This window comes from Meleagris gallopavo, chromosome 16 (assembly GCF_000146605.3).
Source record: "Meleagris gallopavo isolate NT-WF06-2002-E0010 breed Aviagen turkey brand Nicholas breeding stock chromosome 16, Turkey_5.1, whole genome shotgun sequence".
Taxonomy (NCBI): domain Eukaryota; kingdom Metazoa; phylum Chordata; class Aves; order Galliformes; family Phasianidae; genus Meleagris; species Meleagris gallopavo.
Genome location: NC_015026.2, coordinates 12,321,231 through 12,342,541, shown reverse-complemented (window position 1 = coordinate 12,342,541; position 21,311 = coordinate 12,321,231). Strand labels below are relative to the sequence as shown.

At 44.0% G+C, this 21,311-nt stretch overlaps 2 protein-coding genes across 2 annotated transcripts; one reads left to right on the top strand and one right to left on the bottom strand.

The window, feature by feature from the left end:
- The first annotated feature begins 485 nt into the window (after positions 1 to 485).
- BAIAP2L1 (BAR/IMD domain containing adaptor protein 2 like 1) lies at positions 486 to 9,763 on the top strand. The gene is made up of 11 exons (XM_010719686.3): positions 486 to 592; positions 686 to 757; positions 1,059 to 1,196; positions 2,716 to 2,868; positions 3,317 to 3,484; positions 4,231 to 4,381; positions 5,489 to 5,696; positions 5,972 to 6,046; positions 6,378 to 6,540; positions 8,629 to 8,669; positions 9,119 to 9,763. Exons 1-11 carry the CDS (start codon positions 494 to 496, stop codon positions 9,192 to 9,194), a joined length of 1,344 nt encoding a protein of 447 aa, XP_010717988.1. The 5' UTR covers positions 486 to 493; the 3' UTR covers positions 9,195 to 9,763.
- A 1,270-nt stretch (positions 9,764 to 11,033) lies between these two features.
- Positions 11,034 to 21,297, bottom strand: BRI3 (brain protein I3; the record flags this gene model as incomplete). Its single annotated transcript, XM_010719856.2, has 3 exons — positions 11,034 to 11,422; positions 20,514 to 20,628; positions 21,198 to 21,297. Coding segments are annotated over 3 exons (348 nt in total), but the record flags the coding sequence as incomplete, so codon positions are not given.
- Between the last annotated feature and the right edge of the window lie 14 nt (positions 21,298 to 21,311).

Here is a 21,311-nt window from a genome sequence, read left to right as displayed (position 1 = left end):
CATACAGACAGGCTGTAATCCCTGATAAAACAGCATGAGAAATTAATCAGCATAGTATCAGATCTGCTTTAGCAGGTGTGCTGTCACTGAACGTGGAAGGTGACTGCAGTGCTGACGCTGTGCTCAATTAGACATTAAGGTTCAGTTTGCAGGCCGAGTGGACAGCAGTTGTTGGAAGCAGCAGCTATCTCCAGTCACTGTGTCCTATGGCCCACATTGGCAAGAATAGTCTCTCATTGAATCAGTCACGTTACTTTGGGGAGAAGGAAGGAGTTACTTTGTCTGTCACACCAAGTCTTGCTTGCACAGTAACAGGACTGATGATTTTCCTGTCATTTATGAGCTTCTTGGTTTGTTTGTGGCCAGATACACTTAATTATTTAAACTGCTGTGCTAAGAAACAGCAGGAAGTTTCCTATCTCTCTTAATATAGCTAACAAATTTATTTGTTATATGTATTTTATTGCTGCTTGTTAACCAGCTCCAGAACTCTATGAAAGAAAGAAATATGGTTGTGTGTCTCCCAACAGGCCAAGTTCTGGTAGAAATTTCAAGAACGCACAAGAAACTTAATGACAGTCTAGAGGAAAGTGTAAGTTCAAGCATTTCTTAACCTACCTCACCTTTTGAAATTAAAAACCGCTTTTGCCGATTTTTAATAACCCTTAATTTATTTGCTTTAAAGTTTAAGAAATTTCATAAGGAAATTATATCTGAACTGGAGAAGAAAACAGACCTGGATGTAAAATACATGACCGTAAGTACATTCAGTTCTAATACCAAAGAGGGCATCTTTTATTGATCAGTTGGTCCCTAGCAGTTTATTAATCACTGTTAGATTTGAGCTCTACTTAAACGTGGCAAAAGCATTTGTGCTTATTTTGAGTTCAAATAGGAACCAGTGCATGCCTTCATAGCATTTTTAACCCACAGCTGAGAAAAGCACTTGGTCGTCTCATCTGACATGCATTAGCAATATCTATGGTAATGCTTTCTAGCTGCTTACACAGGCAGCGTTGTGGAGAGCACTGAGATGTTTGTAAATGCTCTGATTGCAGGCAACTTTAAAGAGGTACCAAACCGAACACAGAAGTAAATTGGATTCCCTAGAGAAGTCTCAGGCTGAGCTGAAAAAAATCCGAAGGAAAAGCCAAGGAGCACGAAATGTAATGAAATATGAGCATAAAGAAATGGAGGTCAGTGTGTTGGCTCTTGGTTTGCTTTTTTCTTTTTTTTAATTTTATTTTGCATGAGAATTGGTCAGCAGAAAACATTAAGCTATTACAGGTCCTATCCGGGGCTTTCAAAGCTTGACTTCTGAAGCCTACAACAATTTTTGTGCATGCAATGCAATTAGTTAATTCACAGCTGCCATGCATGTTGTTTGGCAAGTTGAACTAACTTCAAAGAATGTGTATTTTTGATTTCTCAGAGCTGTTGTACGTTAAAGGCACTCCTACAATAATTACTGCAGCTCAAATTAAATGCTGGCTGTGCTGCTGTAGGCGTTCAGAGGCGTTTGCTTCAGCTTCAGGGTTTCCTAGATGGCCACTACTTGGTGAACAGCCTTAAAGCACCTCAGGACCTGCACCTTTACGCAGCAGTTTACTCAGCTACGTTGTGTAAATTCAGCAGTGATTTGAATTTCCCCAAGCAGGCCGTACAACTTATTTATTACTTCGCTGCTGTTCTTACGCAGCATTGCCATCTTGAGGCCAAACCAGAAGTGGCAAGGAAGAGCAGATAGGTGACTTGTTATTTCAAATAAAATGGTGACTATTTTCTGAGATACAATGTTAGGTTAGCTTTTATATTTTTTCCTCTATGTTTTTCTATTTTTTTTTTCTTTAAATAAAGCTTTGTTTATAACAAGGCACATAAGCATAAATCATACCAGCTCTTACTTCTTACACTGTTTTAACCCACATTCAGAACAGTTCATTTTTAATGTACTGGACAGAGAATTTAAGAATTAGCCTTTAAGCACATTTTAGTCACAAACTTTCATAACCTCAGATAAATACATTTTAGTCTCTTTAGTAACTCATTTTTCCTCTCTAAAATGAAGAATAGATTCATTAAAGCTTTGTGAGAGTAAATATAACTGCTATAGAGCAGATGAAGGTAATTAGTCCAATTAGAGAACACCTGTGGCCTTAAAGTTGCTCAGCTGCTGCTGCTTTAAAGTCATATTCTTCTTTGTTACAGCATTTAATTTAGAAGATAGAATTCTTTTTCTTCTTTTGCTTCGTTGTCTATACACACACACACCACACACACAGTAAAATCATAAAATCATTTAGGTCAAAAAAAACTCTTAAGGCCATCAGGTGCAACCATCCAGTGACCTACCAAGTCCAGCCCTAAACTATGTGCCACATCCACACGTCTCTCCAGCTCCAGAAACAGCAGCTCCACCAGTGCCTGTGCAGCTGGTCCAGGGAGGCCCAGCCACCCCTCCATGAAGAAATTCCTCCTGACTTCTGAATCTCCTCTGGTGCTTCACACCCCGGTACTGATTGCCTATAATAGAATACGTGTGAGATTGGAGAAGTCAGGTGTGTGCATAAAAAGAGAAGGACCTGGCAGCAGAGTCACTCCACCCCACCTTTCTGATAACTTTTTCTTGTCTTTTTGGAACACGCTTCAGTAACTGGATAGAGTATCAAGTAAAACTCACAGACTGCATGTGAATTATTTACTTTTTTCCCTTAGTATTTGGAAACCGTAAGCTCTCGACAGACTGACATTCAGAGATTTATTGCAGAAGGCTGTAGAGAAGCTCTACTTGAAGAAAAAAGAAGATTCTGCTTTCTAGTTGACAAGCACTGCAGTTTTACCCAGCACATGCACTTCTATCACGCTCAGGTCGGTGGCACGCATGTAAATAAAAACGAAGCTCCTGAAATCTAATCATCAGAGATCTTAAAATCTCTTCTAGTACCTAGATGAGAGTGCCACAGATAGTTTAGATAGCACTGGGAGCACTGTAGTGCCAGACAAGTGTTGTGATCTGTTTGTAGAGAATGTCTACAATGTGATATTCTCATAAATGTGCTGTTGCAAATGGTAAAGGGTTACTGTGACTTCTTAAAAAATCACACATTAAGTATGGCATTTCTGATATCTGACCCTGAAAAAGGACCATCTCTTTCTTCTATATACTTCAAAGAGATATTACTTAGCCTTGAACGTGTTTGAAAAGACTTCCATTTCACTTCAGTTATCTTTTTTCTGTAACAAAAATTAGCAAGTAGTTCTGTGTAATTTTATGCAAAACATATCTTTGATGAGTACCTCTTAAATTTGGATGCAGTGTGCAGAATTCCTCAATGCCAAGCTGCCTGGGTGGCAGGAGATCTGTAGTGATGCCACCAAAGTTCCTGAAAAAGTCAAAATGATGATTGATGAAATAAGGACACCTGGTTCCACTCCAATATCAGGAACTCCGCAGCCTTCACCAATGACAGAGAGAAACACCACGGTATGTCATTCCCTGATAGTTAAAGGCTCTCTTTCAAATGGGTCCAGATTGTCCTCACTGTTTCTATTGTACTTAAGGATTTGGATTCAAGGCTATAACATGCATCAGCTGAAATTCACTGGGGTTGGGTAGGAAAGCAAAACCATTAAGCTGAAACTTTGCTGCTGGAGAAGTACACAGAGTAAAGCAGGCAGAAGCACACAGGCAGAGAAGCCTGTTTCCAGTTGGGTGTCCAGGGCTTTCCTGCAGAGCACAGCCTTAGGACTACCCTAGTTTTTGCCACTCTATTTCCAACGTTCCTGTCTGTAAGTGCTAGGAATTGCGTACTTGAGGTTCAAGATAAACTAAATTTTACCCTTTCCTTCTTCCCTCTGATTCTTACTACAGAATATTGAAATAGAAATTAAATTCTCAATTCCCCTATTTGCACGTTGTGTTACCACTGGTTATTGAATTTCTAAATTCAATTCCTCCACTAGTTATGTTAAGAAATGTACTGATCTATGCATGAGTGGGCTGTTTGTGAAAGCTGGGGCTTTCATAGCATTTCCACAGTTACTGTGTATCAGGGAACAGGATCCTCGCAAACTATTCTATCAGAAGTTTCATAGCAAGGTAGGCCCAGCAGAAAGGCCTTACACAGGCAGATCTGGGAAAACCTGAGCGTTGCTTTCTAGAGGTTATGTTGCAAATAAGCCAGGAAGTCGTGTCACCTCTCTATTAGGACAATGTTTTTCTGATTCTAGATTGGAAACAATTATTATGCTCATAATGAAAATGCATCAAAGGTGCCCCCTGCTCCTGTTGGCAGGGCATACACCAGTCCACTTGTGGACATGTTCAGCAATCCTGCCACGGGTCCAAAGGTGTCTCCTGAAAGGCCAACCAGTGCAGCAGGTGAGTGTCATTTCATTGCAAGCCATGTGTGTGCAAAGGAGGTGTTACAGAACTCAAAATTCTCTTGGGGATTTTGTGACTACTACCAGGATTTGAATTCCAGGATATGTGGGGGAATGTAAGATGGTCTTTACAGGGTGTTCACGTATCAGTTACCTAACAGGTGAAGTGCATGTCATAAGAAGGAAATAACTGCTCACAATAAAATGAAGCTACCTATCGTAAACTTTCACTTCAATCATTTGCCATGCATCCCTGATTAACACAGCTCAACTGCTCTCTGTGCCCTCAATCTTACCAGAGGCATACATTCCATGATTTTGGATCAGATACGCACCATTATTTCTGTGCACACTAACAGACATGAACCAACACTGCAGTCTTGCTGTGGTTTCCTTTAAGAGTGTACAGCAGCCAGGAAAGAATGCACGTGGGACAAAACAAGCTGTCCTGTACTTCTTCTCCTGAACTGTAAAATGCTCTTACAGTATTTTATTAGTTTGTAAAATATGAGTCTTTGACTTACTCTGCTACAGGGAAAGAACTAAGCCTACATCACAACAAAACAAATGCAGAACTCTTCAGTGCTAGACCAGCAGTTCCAGCATTCCTTCCTTAAAAATGCCTTTAAAGTGGTCAAATAACACACATTTTTGAGACATCCTTTAAATCATCTTCTGGAGAACATCCCATGTCTGCAAAGTGCCAAGTGTCTGCAGTTCTCATTGATCAGGTGAAGCTCAGTGCTGGTCATAATAATGAAATCAAATCTTGGACTTGTTTTAAGAACGGAAAATTTTCAGTCTTTTCTGGTTAGCATTTCTTATGCCAAGAGAAGAAAGCAGAAGCAAATTAACACTTATATAACTTTTTATGACTGTTGGTTCAACGTTACTGTGGTAGCATGTGTGCATGTATACAAATACCAATGTTATTAAGAACTCTGGTGATAAGAAACATTGGTAGATAACTGAGAGTCTAAGCAGAACCCAAACAGAACAAAGTCTCACAACTACACTGCACTTGAGTACTGCTTTACCAAATCTGCTTTTCCTGGCAGCTAATTGTATTTTGTTAAAATAGTTAATTTTGCTTTTAATTTTGCAGAGAATTCAGATGATGCCAGTTTATCGCGCTCAACTTCTGTTGCCACAGGGCTGAACATAATGAAAAGGCAGAAAGTAAAGACAATCTTTCCGCACACTGCTGGAAATAACAAGACATTACTTAGCTTTGCACAGGGAGACACCATCGTACTTCTTGTATCTGAAGAAAAGGATGGCTGGCTTTATGGGGAGCATGAGTCAACTAAAGTGTAAGACAATCACTTTATTACCCAATTTGAACATGAAGGAAAAGTGTCTCTTGCAGATATTAGTACATGGTTTTTCACTTTTTCTGCTGTCACTGACTGGGAACTTCTATCAGGTGAATCTCACTGCAGGGAATCTCACTTTCAGGGAGATCTTGTATACCAGAACCCAGGCCGTTAAACATTACATCTTCTAGAGTCTGTTTTGTCCAGTGTTGACTTTTGAAGAATCTTTCCAATTTTATATCATATGAAATTGAAATCCTTTTCTATTACAGAAAAGGATGGTTTCCATCATCATATACTAGACCACTAGAAGAAACAGAAGAAAAAGCCTTTGTTCCAGTGCCAAGGTAATATTTTGAATGGAATGTGCAAAAAATACCCAAATCTTCTTTAAAATGGATTAGAAATATTAGTTTTCTGCTTACACCACCAGTTGTTCAGCAACACATACAGTAAGTACCTCTAACTGTCTGTACTATCACACCTGGATCACACTACCATGGTTTAGTGGCTACACGGAGACCTAAGAACGATCATCACTCCAACTTTAAAGTCCCACGGACTTCAGAGAGATTATATGCCTTAATTACACATTTTTGTTCTTTCCTGGGACTAAAGACAAGGAGGAGAGGTGTATTGTGGAACTGAACACGTTACCTGCTGGGTTCTGTCTTGCAGCACTGCGCCGGTTAGAAGCATCAGCTCAGTCAATCTTGCAGAAAAAGCTGGTGTTGTCCTCCCACCACCAGACTATCTGGGTTCAACTCCAGATAAGAGAATGGAGTCTTCCAAAGGTACTGCTGCTAAAACACCAACTGACAAACCAGAAAGTGCAGGTCCGGTAAGTAACCAATGCATTAATCTAAGTGTTCTGCACCGCTTACTCTTCCTGACCTACGTAACTGAGCTCTTAAATGAGGCCCTTAATACTCTCTAGTGTTATTATGCTTTTCTGGTATCTCAGTCTACCTAGAGTAGTAAGAAGGGTGACAAGTTGTTTGGGGATATAATTAAGAGCACTAGAAGCCCCGTTCTGCACAGCAGAGAAATGGAATCTGTGAAACTTGAGAAACATTCTCATGGAAAGCAGTACTTTCAAATTAAGTGTCTGGGAACTTCTAAAATAATAATGAAGAAAGAGTCTATATTTTGACACATAGGTGGTTTTCATTTTTGGATAAAAAAGCAATAAGCCTTAACAATTATGTAATGTCAGATTTATACGCAGGTTCATTTATTCTGACTCTGTTGAGAGCTCTGGGGATCGACATGTCCTTCAAATGTAATTACGTTCACAATAGTTAAAAGGTGTATCAGTCTGTGAAAGCTGCCAGGCCAGCAGTACAGAGAATTCTTTGCCCTGTCACAAGTAAAAGGTGACCTCCTGTAGGCCTCTAATGCATCACATTGCCTTGGTGTCACCGTGCTGTGCTGCTGTCTGGCCTCAGTTGGCTCTCAAGAGTGGTCAACCATAAGAATGTTCTTTCTGCAGTATTGGTTTAGGGGCGTTATGAATAAACTTAAGGCTTGTGGACTAACATGCCTGTTGCACTGAAAAACCAAGAGAAAAGGTGAGTGATTTTGGCTGATAGGCGAGGATGGAATTAACTAGAACTGCTTGTTCTCCCTGGAGGCCAAACGGTGCTTACAGCCTTTTAGGAACAGAAGACAAACGCATTGAGGTCTCATAACTGTTGCTGAGGTCCCCCATAACGTGTAGCAGATAGACATTTGCTGTGACCCCTGATTCTTACCTGGTATACAAAAGGAAGAGAACTGCACTCACACCACAGGATTTCACTCCAGAATTACTATTTACTTTCATTCCTTCGGAAAGCTGCAGAATTTCCTTGTTTCCCTGCTTCTGTGCAAGTCAACAGCCACTGCTCTGCTGCCAGGCCCAAGAATGCTTCTGTATGCTAGAACATGTAGTCAAAAGTTCACTTTTGCTTTGAACCTAATCTGACACCTCCTAGAAGCAATGCAATTAGTTTGCCATTTGAAATACTTAAAATTTAATACAATTATACTCAAAGTTTAGTGAAAAGAGGAGAAGTTTAATGTTTGCCAAAGCCTTACATTGTGCAGCAGGCATGGCAGCCCGTTACGGCAGCTGAGTTCATGGCACCCAAGCACTGCACCCTAAAGGAAGGAATGCTTGTCAGTGCCACACTGCCAGCTCCTGGGTAATCTCAAATTCACAAAAATCAAGGAAATCTCATCACAAAAGTACAGTGCAGACTGTAGCTGCAAAAGCATTTTCAGATTGTACATTCAAACAAACACGACCATTTGATGACAACAAAATATCAGCAATACCTGTGCAAAGTCATTCCTCTTTTCGTGCCGCTCCCACGCAGCCACTGCTGGTTAAACCACAGGTGCTGCCAGGGCTCGCTGCTTTGCTCTGCATCCACCCTCACTGCTCACAGAAGTCATCACGGGAGGTGCCTTCACTCACACGCTCAAATCAACAGTCCCAGAACGCAGGAGGGTTTCTGTGGTGGTGGGATTGGGGGGTTTGGCTGTTTGGTGGCTGTTTGTATGCACTGTTGGGTTTTTTGGCACTCTGTCCTCCTTCTTTTGGTTGCCAGTTTTCAGCGATGTTTGATATTTTTACCTATACAGTGCAGGCTAGAACTCAAGCGTATTTGCTGATCTTGGGAAAACAAAACAGAACTGACCCCGCTGGGGAAGATGACCCCATCCTCTACACTGTATGCACACACAGCTGGTGGTGTTTGGATGTTCTCAGAACATTCTCTTCTGCCCACCTCTCCACAGCTCAACTAGACAGCTATTACTCCGAGTTACTAAATATTTCATCCTGCTTGAATGGTAGAACCTCTTTTCTTTAGCAGGACAGTGAGGAGATCACCTGTAGACGTTCTGTTTTTTTAAATCTGTACCCGTATCCTTTCTCTTACAGAAACCCGACATGAATGGCATTGTAAAACCACCCTTTCTAAGGTACATTTTAAAGCTGCTTATTCAATTATGGTTGTGTTGATTTTTAGTTTGATGTATGTTACTGTATTGACTGTGAGGGGAACTGAGGATGCTTCTTCCTGAGCTGCTCTGACCACTGGCAGCAGTGTAGCCCCCCGGTGCCAGAAGTGCCGTTAGGGGAGCACAGACCTCCCAGAGCAGCACGTGCTTCTCCTGTGGTTTGGCACAGAGGGGGGGTTAAATCCAAACTTCTCTGGAAGCCTTTGAAAGAACATCCAGACCAAACCAGGCAGTAACTTACCAAACCTGGGACTGCTGTCAAGACGGTTCTCCTGTGTGAGGCTGTTTTAAACGCTAGGCTGAGCCTGGAGTTGTGTAGAATCTGCTAGTGTGAAATTGTAACGTGTTCTTCCAGCAATGCTCCTTGTAGCACGGCAAACCTCGCAGTAACTTTGTGCGTTTCTTTTCAGTGGAGAAAATCCTTTTGCAACTGTGAAACTCAGACCAACAGTAACAAACGACAGATCAGCACCCATTATTCGATGAATAGATGACCCTTACAAACATCATTTGCAGTAATGACAATTGCTAGCTAAACTTGTTCTAAAAATTATTTAAGTGTAATTACTGTAAAATAGAATCATACTGGTATGGATTTCTGATTTTTAAAAGCATTCTTTCTAATGAGGCTGTTGCTTTGGGCTATGGTTGGAGCAGCTCAGCTTGGTTCTACAGTACGCCTTCTGCAGGGGATGGAATTGTGGAGATCCTGGAGATCGTGTGGATGCTCCAGGCAATCTGACTAACTAAAAGCTCACAGATCTGAGGATTTGGCATTTGTTGTTTGGAAATTGCCACGGTAAGCTGTAGAATGCAAGCCTTGCCTATGCCACTTACTCAATTAGAAAAGGCTGATTGATTTTTTTTAATACAGCAATGTACCAACTGCCTTATTCCAGCGTAGAGAATTGTCTGTATACAGTGACAACACATTATTTTGTTTAAAAAGACACTCTTGGTTATAAATAAATATTTATCCTCTATGCATATGTAATGCTTTGTTTAATGGCAGATACAAGTTATAGAAAGTTAACATAAACCTATTTCAAGTCTAATATATTGTCAACACATTCTTCAGTAATACATATAATTTTAAACATACCATCAAACTTCAGTCATATAAAAATCTTACAGTCCAAGTGCCATGCTTTTCCTTACACCACTACTGCTGAAGTGGTTCATTGCTCTGTTAATGCAGCCTTGGATTAAGGTTGTTTTCTTGTGAAGGAGCCAAGCAGTGGCACAAATGGCAGCAGAATGCAGCATCTCACTGAGCAAAATATAACTGATACACCTAACTTCAGTCCCAGGGTTGTGCCTCACTACAGGCTTGATTTCCTGCATCAGATAGATACAGCTCGTCCAAAGAACTCTCTTCCTACTGTAATAATCACCTTAGAAATGAGCCTCAAATCTTACGGTGTCTATTCTGCACAAGGTTGAGCACACTGTGGCTGTACAGCACGGAGCTGCTGTGCAATGTGTTTCTCTGACCTGTTCCAGTGCTCAGCCCTCATTCCCGGTCATCCCCACCTTCCATAAGTACAGCACACACTCCTGCAGCATCCCAGGGCTGCCCCTATAGTGGCTGTGAGTGACAGAAAATGCCTTTGGTTGCTGGGTGTGAAAAGCAGCACAGGAACCTGCTGGCTGCAGACCAGCGCCCCTCATTCCACCTCCTCCCCTTGCACTGCCTGTCAGGTTTGTTGGCGATGGAACCTTCCATGAGTGCCTCACAGCCATCTGCAAACACATCTCAAGGGCATAACTCACACCCGAGCCAAAACATTAGAAAGGCAAGTCAAAGACCTTCAACAGTTCCTTATCAGAATGAAACAGTGACGTGCCTAAACCTTTATTCTTGGAACTGAGCAGTGCCACAGCCTCTCTTCTTGGGTAAGCATTTCCCTCTGCAGCCAGAAACGACCGGTGGTGTAGAACTACCACCAGTTCCCTGCTGGTAGGAAACCACTGCTGCAGCAGGTAGGATTTGCTGCTGCAAACCCTTGGAGATAACACTTGTGCCCATCAGCAGCACCTGCCCTCACTAAACCAAGGCTCTGAGCAGCCCTCTGCAGAAGGAAGACACGCTCACCCACAGCTATTACGTGGTGGTAGCACAGACAGCATTCACACCGCTTTCCTCAAAAGCCTGCAGATGCAGGGATCCACCTGGGGAGGCAAATACATCCCCTCACCTCACATGTACAACCCTAAAACACCACTATTTTCCATCCTGGTCTGTAGCTAGGATTATTAACTTCACTTGCATACTATACACGTTATCAGACACATTAGTCACATATTTAATAATCCAGCCACAAGTTGAGGATTGCAAAAGGAAAAGCAGTTTTATTTAGTTTTCAAGAGGTGCCACTAAACATGGAAAACAAGTTCGGTTTTCATGTTTTGCAATGCACATGCTCATAAAAGATTAAGTTTAAATTACATGCAAGAGACTAAATTTCTTCACACTTTACAAAACAGGTCTGAAGCAAATAAAATGATTGTACATGACATTTACATTAGAAAGAGTAGGCTAACAGTTGTAGCTTCCATAGCACATCCACGTTCATCCCACTTAGCCAAAAGCCGCCCCGCAATTTGGGCATCTTCGCTGCCTCAGTGCGAGACAGAACAGAATCCCAATTGGAAAGAACACAATGGCACACAGAACACCGAGGCAGGTGAAGGTGTCCTCCAGCACGCCAACCCTGCAGAAATGGAAAACAGACTGAGTCAAAGACCCCCACTACGTTTAACCCAAGGTTACCTCTTTGTGAGCTGACATTCACTCAATAAGAAAACCTTCCATGCAGCAGAAGGAAGTGCAGTGCAAACAGGTTCCCCCCCCCTTTAAAAGGCTTTTCTGCTCACAGCTTGCAGCAGAAGGCTTTGAACTGTATCGCTTAAAGAAACCCAAGAAATTCTCATGTGATAAGAGCAAGGACTGCAGATAAGACACATGAAAGGTTTAATTCAAACCAGTATCTTAGTTCCAGAGAGCAGCTATTTATCAACCACCACAGGCCTGGACTGCTCCAACAGACAGCCGCTCAGAGCAGCTGTATTCATTGCAGACATTGCTTAATTCAAGTGCCCTGAAGAACGCACACAGGTTGCCACCTGCTCACACTTTGGCACCCAACTTCACAGGAATAACAGCTTAACAGCATAAGAAATTTGAGCAGCTACAATAAGCAGTCAGAACCCAGAGGTGAGCAGAACACCTGAACGAGGAGGGCCCTCCTCTGACTGACCACTACAGTGAAAGTCAACAGGAGCAGAGCTGAGTGACCTTGCAATACTCACCAACACAGACAAGGTGCCTGAAGGTTGTTTTTTTCCCTACCCAGTGCTCACAGACACCCTACTGTACAATGAAATAGAGTGAAGGAAAGAAGATGCAGATTTTGAGACCGTTCCCTTACTGCAGTTGTTTAGAAGTTCACATCTTGTTCAAACTTCAGTCTCATCTCCCTTTCCTAGCACTGTTCTGACATGGTGCAAGTTTTGCAGAATTAGTTCCAGTGATGTAGGTACCCACTTTTTTTGCAAAGTTTCATAGCACTTCTTCCTCTTCAGACACTGGGAAAAACTTAACATCTCCTTCCAGTCCCTTTTAGCTCCTAATCTTATACCTCCATTACCAAATCACAAATCCAAATATCGACATCAGCTTAAAAGTCCAACTTAAACTTTACCCGTGATGCTGCCGAAGCCCACAAAGCCATCCTTCTCCAGGATGGCACCTCTCCTTTCAGCACGTGTCGTAAAGCACAGTGATTCTGGCTTGTCCCTCACAGACACTGTTGGTAATACAAGCACTATCAAACATGTACAAAGTACTTTCTATGATTGCTCTGGTATCATTAAGTATCTTGTTCTCCAGCTGAAACAAAGGTGTGTGTAAGAATGGGGCAGCACAGCCACAGCTCTGTAAATAGATGTCTTTTTATCTTCTGCAAAAGCACGGGGCAGGCAGCACTGCTGAGACCTCCACAAAGGGCTGCCGAGGCAGAAAGCTGCTCCAGCTCACTGCTGCGCTCCTGGATTTCATTCAGCTGCTCTTGCCATGAGTTGTTGACTGAAAGAATGAATCAACTTAAAGCACAGAATCCCCGTTCAATTTCTAATTCTTCTAATTCTTCTACTACAAGTTTTGACACTGACCATTAACTAGAGATGCAGCAGCAGCAGCAGCAGGAGCAGATTTCTTGGAGAGAGGACAGCCTCTCACGCAGTTTGCTGGAGCTTTCTTCTGTAGCCAGGTTTGGTAACCCCCCTCTCTATCCAGCTGATGCTGCAAATGGCTCCAATGGGGCTGATGAACATCATCACACAGCCCTTTTGTGCCTACAGGCTTGTTGACAAGAATGCCAGTAGGTTTCTGAGGGTCTCAGAGAAGGCTTCACGCCTCCCCCACCTGGCACATAAACCATTTCTACCCCTGCACTGAAAGTGCTGACAAACTACACCGTGTGCCAGCAGACAAAAAGGAACCAGACCATCTCTGCTGCAGTAATGCACCCTCAGTCTGGCACACTGGCCACTGACTCACAGCACTTGCCCTGCATCACCTCAGCCAACAGTACTCTCACAAAGTACAGGCACTGGAGGAGCTCAGCTTGTCCAGCAGTGCTCTTCAGTCTGCCCTTTGCTCTGCTACAATGAGCTCCAGCCCAGGGTTCCCATCACACCACAGCACCAGCAGACGTTTCCCTTCCCCTCTCACCACAGAGAATTCCCCATTAAACCAAAAGAGGGGTGGGAAGAACAGCAGAGGGGCAGAAGGTACAGCAGGAGAAAGAAATGTGGAAGGAGTCATTAAGAAGTTACCAACAGAACAAGTCAGCACTGTCACAACTGGAAGAAAGGCAAATACGCTACAAAGGCAGATATTTTGCTGTATATACTCAGGATTATGAATGTTTCATCCAGACTTCTGTATGCAGATATGGAAAGCTTCATCACAATTTCTTCGCTAGGGCACATCCAGACACTGGAACTGAACAATTTTGTTGTAAGTGACCCCCAAATTTGACTGTAATTAAAGACTGTGCTGTAGTCAAATATTGTGTCTGGTATTTGTGGAAAAGCATGAGATGCTGAACACCCCAAATAAAGATCAGTGGCAGAAGCTGGGGAATGTCAGATAAGGCCGCTCTGTTTCCCTCTGCACAGGTGAACCAGGTAGGACACTACACTTGCAGACAGGTACAGACACAATGCAGACGTCTCTAAGTAACTACAGATTTTAGTTTCCAGTACTACAGATCCATCCAGGAAAGGCAAAGCCCATTTCCAGGCCTTTCAGTGACACAAAAAGCATTGCTTTGGAAAAGGCCCACCAAGTATGCAGCACAGTACGTGGGGCCTACAAACTCCTCCCTTGTCTTGCTATTACACTAACGCAGCATTTCAGTTTGCACACACTGAGCATCCTCTTCCTAGAAGCATTTGGCTCTTGCTTTGTTAGTGTTTGTGTGTCTTTTCCTTGTCTGGTATGAATTTCATGCTAAGCTCCCTCCCTGGAGTCTACCTTTGTGACAAGTAAGCCAGTGCTCAGGGAAGAACATAAACAGCCTCGCTGTGGTTTGGCCTCAAGGAACGCAGGCACTGGTTGAACATCAGAGGGCTCACCAGGTATTTCTGCTCAGCCCTACGGAGCTGCAAACCCAGCACTGAGGACTGCTGTCCAACCTGTTACCATCAGCCCTCTGAATGAGCCTGCAAGGAGCCGAGTCCTCCGCTCAGCAGATGTCTCTGACACTTTAAATAGAATTTACTTCAAACGCTTCCCCCTAAACACGGGGATCTGGGAAGCGCTCTTTGGTCACACTGAGTGCCAGTTAAAAAATAAAAATAACGCAACAAATTGTGAGATTCACCACCAGCAGCAGAACCAGGCCCTGAGGGACAGAGCACGGGGGGAGCACCAGCAGCACCAGAGCCATGGCTTGGGATGCAGCAGAGGTACGGATGTGCCCAACTTGCAGCACGGCGCTGCACGGCACTCAGTCACACCACAGCAGTCACTACACGAGCACTCTCTGGTCTGTGGGTTTGTGTCAGCACCTAATTTTAGATGAACGCTTATCCAATCACCACCCCTGCTTAGGGAGTTACTAAATGGAGGAGGAGGAAAAGACTTTTTATAAAGGAGAACATGAATATTTCAGTTTGTGCTCGTGTACCTCAGCGACAGGGTGGTCAGATTCCATATTCAAACTGTAGATTCGTTAACGGAACCAAACATAAGTTTTGTTCTATGGCATAACCACACATAAGCTGATTAGAAGTGCACCACTCCCCATCTAAAAGTGGAAAGGTTTATTTATACTGCAAGCAGTGTCTAGGATTTAAGCTATACTGCAGCTGCCAGCTCCATAAAGTAAGGTCAGTTCTCCCCACTGACGAGCATTTAATGCCAAATTACTTTTCAGACAAATCTTTTCTTGAAAGTAAGTCTCTAAACATGAAGTCTCACGCTCAGGATCAGAGAGGCAACACTGAGATTTGCAAACTCAACACCAGTGCAATTTAATGTGGGCATTTTTAGACTTAACACTACATCACAGCATTTAAATGTACGCTTATCAGCGTTTTTTCATCCCTTATTAAGTGACAACCAATGGTCATCCCAATCAAAGACAGCACTCCAGGTGCATGATCAGCCCTGCAGGGCATGAAAAGAAACTACACTTTGCTGACAGGACCCTGCAGCTGTCTCACACGCCGATCAGACCCATAAACAAGTGCAGATCTCAGAGCTGTGTCCATTCCCAGCCACAGCGCTGGCAGAGTCTTTAACTTTAGATTTCAGTGGAGGCTGTCAGAAGGTGACAAGCAGGATAGATTTGCGTGCCACTTCCAAAGTTAACTGTGAATAGGAAACAGAGACAGCTCCTCTTTGTGCCTATCCTACCCAATGCAGCAAGAGCAGCTAGGTTAAGCAGTGTCACCTGTGAGCAGCAGCAGCGAGTGACAGTAATGCATGCCATTACTTCTGCAAGAGCTGCCAGCTCCTCCAGCCCCAGCTCGTGCACACCCAATGGTTTCTGATCTGTGTTTTCCCTCACTCACCTGCATACACATCCAAATTACTGCACCTCTGGATACCTTTTCACCAAGCAAACAGGACCAGGCTCCTCCTCCTTGCCACAAGAACAGCCAGTTGTCAGAATACAGACACCCACACGAAGGGGTCAGGAAGACAGAGCTATCAGCTCTGACACAGTGACTGGTTGGGAATTGGGGACCAGATTATTTTATATATTTTTAATTTCTTATTTAAAACAGTGGCTCTTAAGGGAATGGGTTTCTGCTGTACCTTGTTAGCTGCATAAAGCCTCATTTATTAAAAAAAGATGTGTTTTGATTATCTTCCAAAACTCGGTTCAAAACAGTAGCATAAAAACCCTCAGGAAGTGCAGAGCTGCGCTGTTCTCAGGTGGGACCCCTCTGAGGGGCTTAGGGCCTCCCTGCTGGCCTCGGGCAACGGGCCACCAGCTAAGCACCCAGTGCCTCCACTCCCAGGCAGGGTCGAAGTTACAGCTGTGCTAGCCTAGCCAGTAATGCCAAGAGGCACTCGTGGCTTCTACTCAAGTCTGCTCTGTCACAGCTCTCTTCTTAGCAGTCACATGCAGAAGTCGCTGCTGAATTTCATGCCCTAACTGCTGCAGCCACCAAATTACAGCGCAGCAGGGAAGAAGGCCCCGATGTTCCCAGCAGCAAACGAAAGGGAGCCGCTTCCATTCTCACCACAGGCCCGTCTTCTTTGTGACACAAAGCAGCACCGCCAGCTGCTACACCTTTACAGCTGCCCCTCTTCAGAGCAGCCTTTTAAATGCTATTTCAAAGCTGGCTTTGCTCACAAGATCCCAAAGGGTCTCCGCAGCACGTCAGCCTGCTGCCACAAACCCAAACCCACAGGTTTTCCTTAAGAGGGCACATCTGATCAATAGCCACATCTTTCTGCTTCCTGAGATATTCAGCTGATACACATTGTGAAATTATAAATGGAACGATTAGTTAACATTTAAATGGATTTATTCTGAACAGCCACGGAAACCCTGTACTCTGAAAGAGCTTCTATCAAATCACACACAGCACCTGTGATTGAAATAACCAAAGTGAAACCAGAAGACTGAAATTTTGAAGGAGTTTAGCATTGAAATGTAATTTTCCTAGAATGTACCCTCTGAGCAGTGATGCACCTAATTGAATTTTAAAAACAAAACCAACAAAATCTCAGAACCTACTCCTTTAGCAAGTCAGATCCAAACAAGACAAGCCCCACAGTCTGTGGCAGGAAGAAGGCTCCAAGAGATGTGAGAATAAGCGAGGATTTATTCGCAGCTGTCTCATTCTCCAATCCCAGCAGAAGTTTCAGTATTATTACAATCTGGAACCCACCATAACCCTTCTCAAGGAGGTATTTTATAGCTGTCAGAAGACAAAACCACTACAATCCAGAAGCAATATATTTTCCTCTCATCCTTTCCTTCCTTGAGAGCTCATCAAATAGGAACATCAAAACCCACCAGGGCCAATCATGGTTCTGCCCCAGGTTCTGGAAGAACCCCACTGCAAACTTCAGGTAAAAGAATGCTTTCACAATTTTTAAATAGATCCATCTTCTGTCAAGCAACGGGAAAGCAAATACCCCTCTGCAGTTGGTAATCCCACCACCAAAAGATGGGGAAAAGGAAAATGGAGGCGACCTGAAGGGAAGCTGCTGAACTGCCATCTCCAAGCTAAAAAGACACTGACACGGCTGAACCTCCGGCTGTAGTGACTCAAACTGTTCGTGGGAACATAAGATGGTTCCTAGCTTCAAAGCCAGACTTTGCCGATCCTTACATGTCAGCTTCCTGCAGTAAAAGCGACAGCATTCCGCATCTCAGTTTGATCCTCTGTACATCAGGGCTGGGTTGGAGGAAGAGCTCACACTGAACCAACAGCACCACAGCCAGCCTGACTTCTGCATGACACAAAGGCAAGACACACAGCAATGCTGAAGTCTGTAATTAGAAAGCAACGCTGACCAAGGATGAATGAGGATGATCTGTCTAATGAATAACTTTAGGCAAGGGGGACAGATCACAAGACGGGAGAGTCATCCCTCAAAGACACCAGTGCTTCAGAGGGTAAGTCAGTGCTTCAAAAGGCATTAACATGGTGGCCAGGGACACTGCCACCTGTCTCTAGAGGAAACTTCTGAAGATACTTGTACATATTCATTTCTTTTAATTCACAGGACAAATGGAGCCTGAAGATCACCAGCTAACCACCATAGGATATTACTTCCAAAGTCATCTGTGACTGCAGTGAGATGGCCTCTGCCCAAATAACAGACCAGTACTGCATGTTTCTCCTCACCATCAAACATTTTACATCAGAAATAGTTTTCAGTTCAATCAGCACTATTCACATGCCATAGTACAGAAGCCTGATTTGTTTCCGAGGGCAGGAACTCCATCAGTGGGCTTAGCTGTGCCAGTTGCATTCTTGGCACAACCAAAGAGTTTTCCTCATGTTCAAAAACAGATGAGTTTCTCTAATAACTGTGCACCAAATCAGAGGAGTAACAGAAAGGCTGCCTTCGTAGCTTAATAAAATTTTTTTACACACCATTAACAGCTTTTTATGTTACCAATGCCCTCTCAGAATCCTTCTGTTCAGTGTGGCATTCAGAATGTATTTACATGCTGCACTCTTCATAAAATGGGTTTCCAGGCCAAGAAGTGAGCTAGAACTACATTCAAGGTCTTGAGGAGTCAAAGGGGATTTTGAGCTGTAAGAGAATAAGCCAGTGTAACCTTCCAGAACACCAACCCTGCCTCTTCAGGATCCCGCTAACAGATGGAGCAGCACGCTTCCCACCAAATCTCACCAGCTTCTGCTGCAGCACCACAACATCAACTCCTTAACTAATCAGAAGACAACCAAACAGTGCTTCTCTGCCCTCAGTATTATCACCGAGGCTTTGACTCCTCTAGATAGCTGGGAAAAAGCACTGTGCAAAGAAGGCCATGACACGGCGATACTCAGTGCTGGTCCTTGGGATTCCGACCAACAACACTCAGCAGTGCTGAGGAGAGCCCTGCAGTTGGAGCTGCACAGCACAGTGCCTCTCAGGAGTGCCATGTACAGAACTCTGGCTGCCCCCAGCAGCACAAGGCTGATGACTGAAGAAAACTGTTGAAATCAGGTCACTTAAGAATGCCTTACAAATATTCGGACTCGCTCGTTTTCCCAGATTTGGCTAGAAGGACCCTAGGCATAGATACCGTACTTGCAAATTATCCTTTCAAAAGAATCTCCTAGAGCATCTCAGGGTCGCTACAAGAAAAACAAAGAAACCCTAAAGATACCAGCAGGAGTCTGTCAACCCCGAGTCATCACAGAAGATACTTCCATATTCATTTTTTTCAGATTTCTTGGGTTTAGGGCAAGGTCTGTACAACACACTGCCTGCCTTACCAAGCAAGGCATAGCATCTTTTCTGTCTCCTGGCTGGGCACATAAACATACGGCATTAGTGGAATGACTCCAGCAGCAGGACTGACCACACTCTGCTCACAGCTCAGAGGCTACTTTCCCTCGCTGTTTAAAACATACATCTTTCAGATTAAGAGCTCCAGATGGTACAGGATTCTCAGCCTTAACTAGTGGAATTTCAGCAGGCAGGTGCTGACTCTCAAATGGACAGCAGTTTTAACAAAACCAAAAGGCATGCGACACAGCCTCTGCCATCACAGCCATCTCCATCACGTCTGTCACACTGAAACCTGATATCGTTTAAGCCACTCCAGTAAGTTTGCTTCCTACGTGTTTTGAAATGGACCAGAGAAGTCTCAGACTTGCAGAAAACGATCGCCTTTTCATAAGACACCAGAAGGGTGGTTCTGATACATTCTAACAGAAGGAGGACTCTGCGTTTGAGTCTGAGCTGGCCAGGCACACAAATGCCTCAGCTGCACCAGCAGCAACCAGGCTGCCTTCACCCATTAGTCAATATCCTGGTATGAGCAGAGCTGAGAAGTGCAAAGGAACCACTGCAGACTCATAACACTAATGTTATGCCTACCTTCTTCCTTTTCCTTTTTTTTAGATCATCTATTTTACAACTGTTGATCTCTGAAGTTGTCCTTTCATTGCAATCCCAGCTAATAGCTGACCGCTCTTTTTCTGATTTTCACCACTTTGTCAGATTAACACTTGGAACCACATCTATTACTCTTCCCGTACTTCTACAGTAAAGGCACTTCTAAAGAAAGAGAACTTCCAAACCCAACAGTACTGATGCTCCCACTCAATACTGCCCGTTGCCCCGCGTGGCTCTGCGCAGCCTGGGCTGGGGAACGGGGAGATTCAGCGCAGGCAGTGCTGGAGAACAGAAGTGCCATGGTCAGAAACCACAGTGTTTCACAATGAAGTCACGCTCCTCACTTCCAGTGGTCACAAGAGCACCAGAAAGAACTTTCTGGCACCCCTTCTCCCAACAACCCACCCTCTGCATCCGTCACTGAACTTCCTTTTCATTAAGAACACAGCTTGAAGATCTTCCTCCTCCACACAGGACAGATTCATGTTTGCAAGAAGCCTATTGTATCAACTACAGCAGTCGTCTGGGGCCCACTAGGATGGATCACATTAAAGCACTGCAAAACTTCAGTGCTTTTTTAGTCAGTTCCATTCTAATACACACACAGACAAAAAAAACTAGCAGCTATACAGACATTTATCTCAAACACAAAACCCAGGGCAGTTTATCTCTCAAGTGGAAGAGGGTTTTACCTGCAGGCGGGACAGCCTCCAACTACTACGACAGAGGTGGTGGCAGCAGGCTGCTGAATGATGGTGTATGTGCTCGAGTAGTTCGGCTGCGAGGCCGGCGGAGGAACAGCGTAGCCTAAATAAAAACCAGAGCTGAATCACTGCGTGCAAGGCATAGGGGACCACGATAACGTGGTAGAAGGTATGGAAAGAGAACGTGGAATAAAGACAGACTCGTCTTGGCAAAGCACTGTACGAGTCTACCAAAATCAGGGCTGAAACAAAAGTATCAGCAAATGCAACAAGAAAACCACTTCATGAATCCAAGTATCTAGTACAATTTAACCATCTAAAAAGGGCGTTAAGCTAATAATTAACTCTGTTTGGGTCAGCGCTGTTGGAACAGCAGGGAAAAACAGCTTGAACAAGTGAGGACTGTGGATTTCAGTTCAGGACGTTACGTATCAGCAACGTCTCACTCCAGAAACAAAGCTGGGGACACAGAACAAACCCTGCTCTGGCTCCCAAAAGGTGACGGCTGCAGAGAGGTGGAAGGACAGCACAGCAGCAGAAAGGCAGCACGGCACAGAACGAAAATCCTTGCAAAAAATCCACATTCTTAGTGAGCGAACACGTTATCTGAACCGTAGTTAGAAGGCTGCGTTATTACCGCATTAACGTTAAAAACGAAGAAAGAGGGGCTACCCGACGGGACGGGCAGGCGCAGCCACAAGTTGAGACGCACTTTCCCCAGCGCAATCCGCGCCGACGGAGGCAGCCCGGCCCGGACTTTTCCCGAACGGCGTTACACACCGGCCG

Bases quoted from the DNA above. Each gene is read 5' to 3' on its own strand.
- BAIAP2L1 (XM_010719686.3), top strand. From the start codon at position 494: ATGAAAGAAAGAAATATGGTTGTGTGTCTCCCAACAGGCCAAGTTCTG. The intron at 593-685 runs GTAAGTTCAAGC...TTTGCTTTAAAG, and splicing joins ATGACAGTCTAGAGGAAAGT to TTTAAGAAATTTCATAAGGA. The intron at 3,485-4,230 runs GTATGTCATTCC...TTCTGATTCTAG, and splicing joins TGACAGAGAGAAACACCACG to ATTGGAAACAATTATTATGC.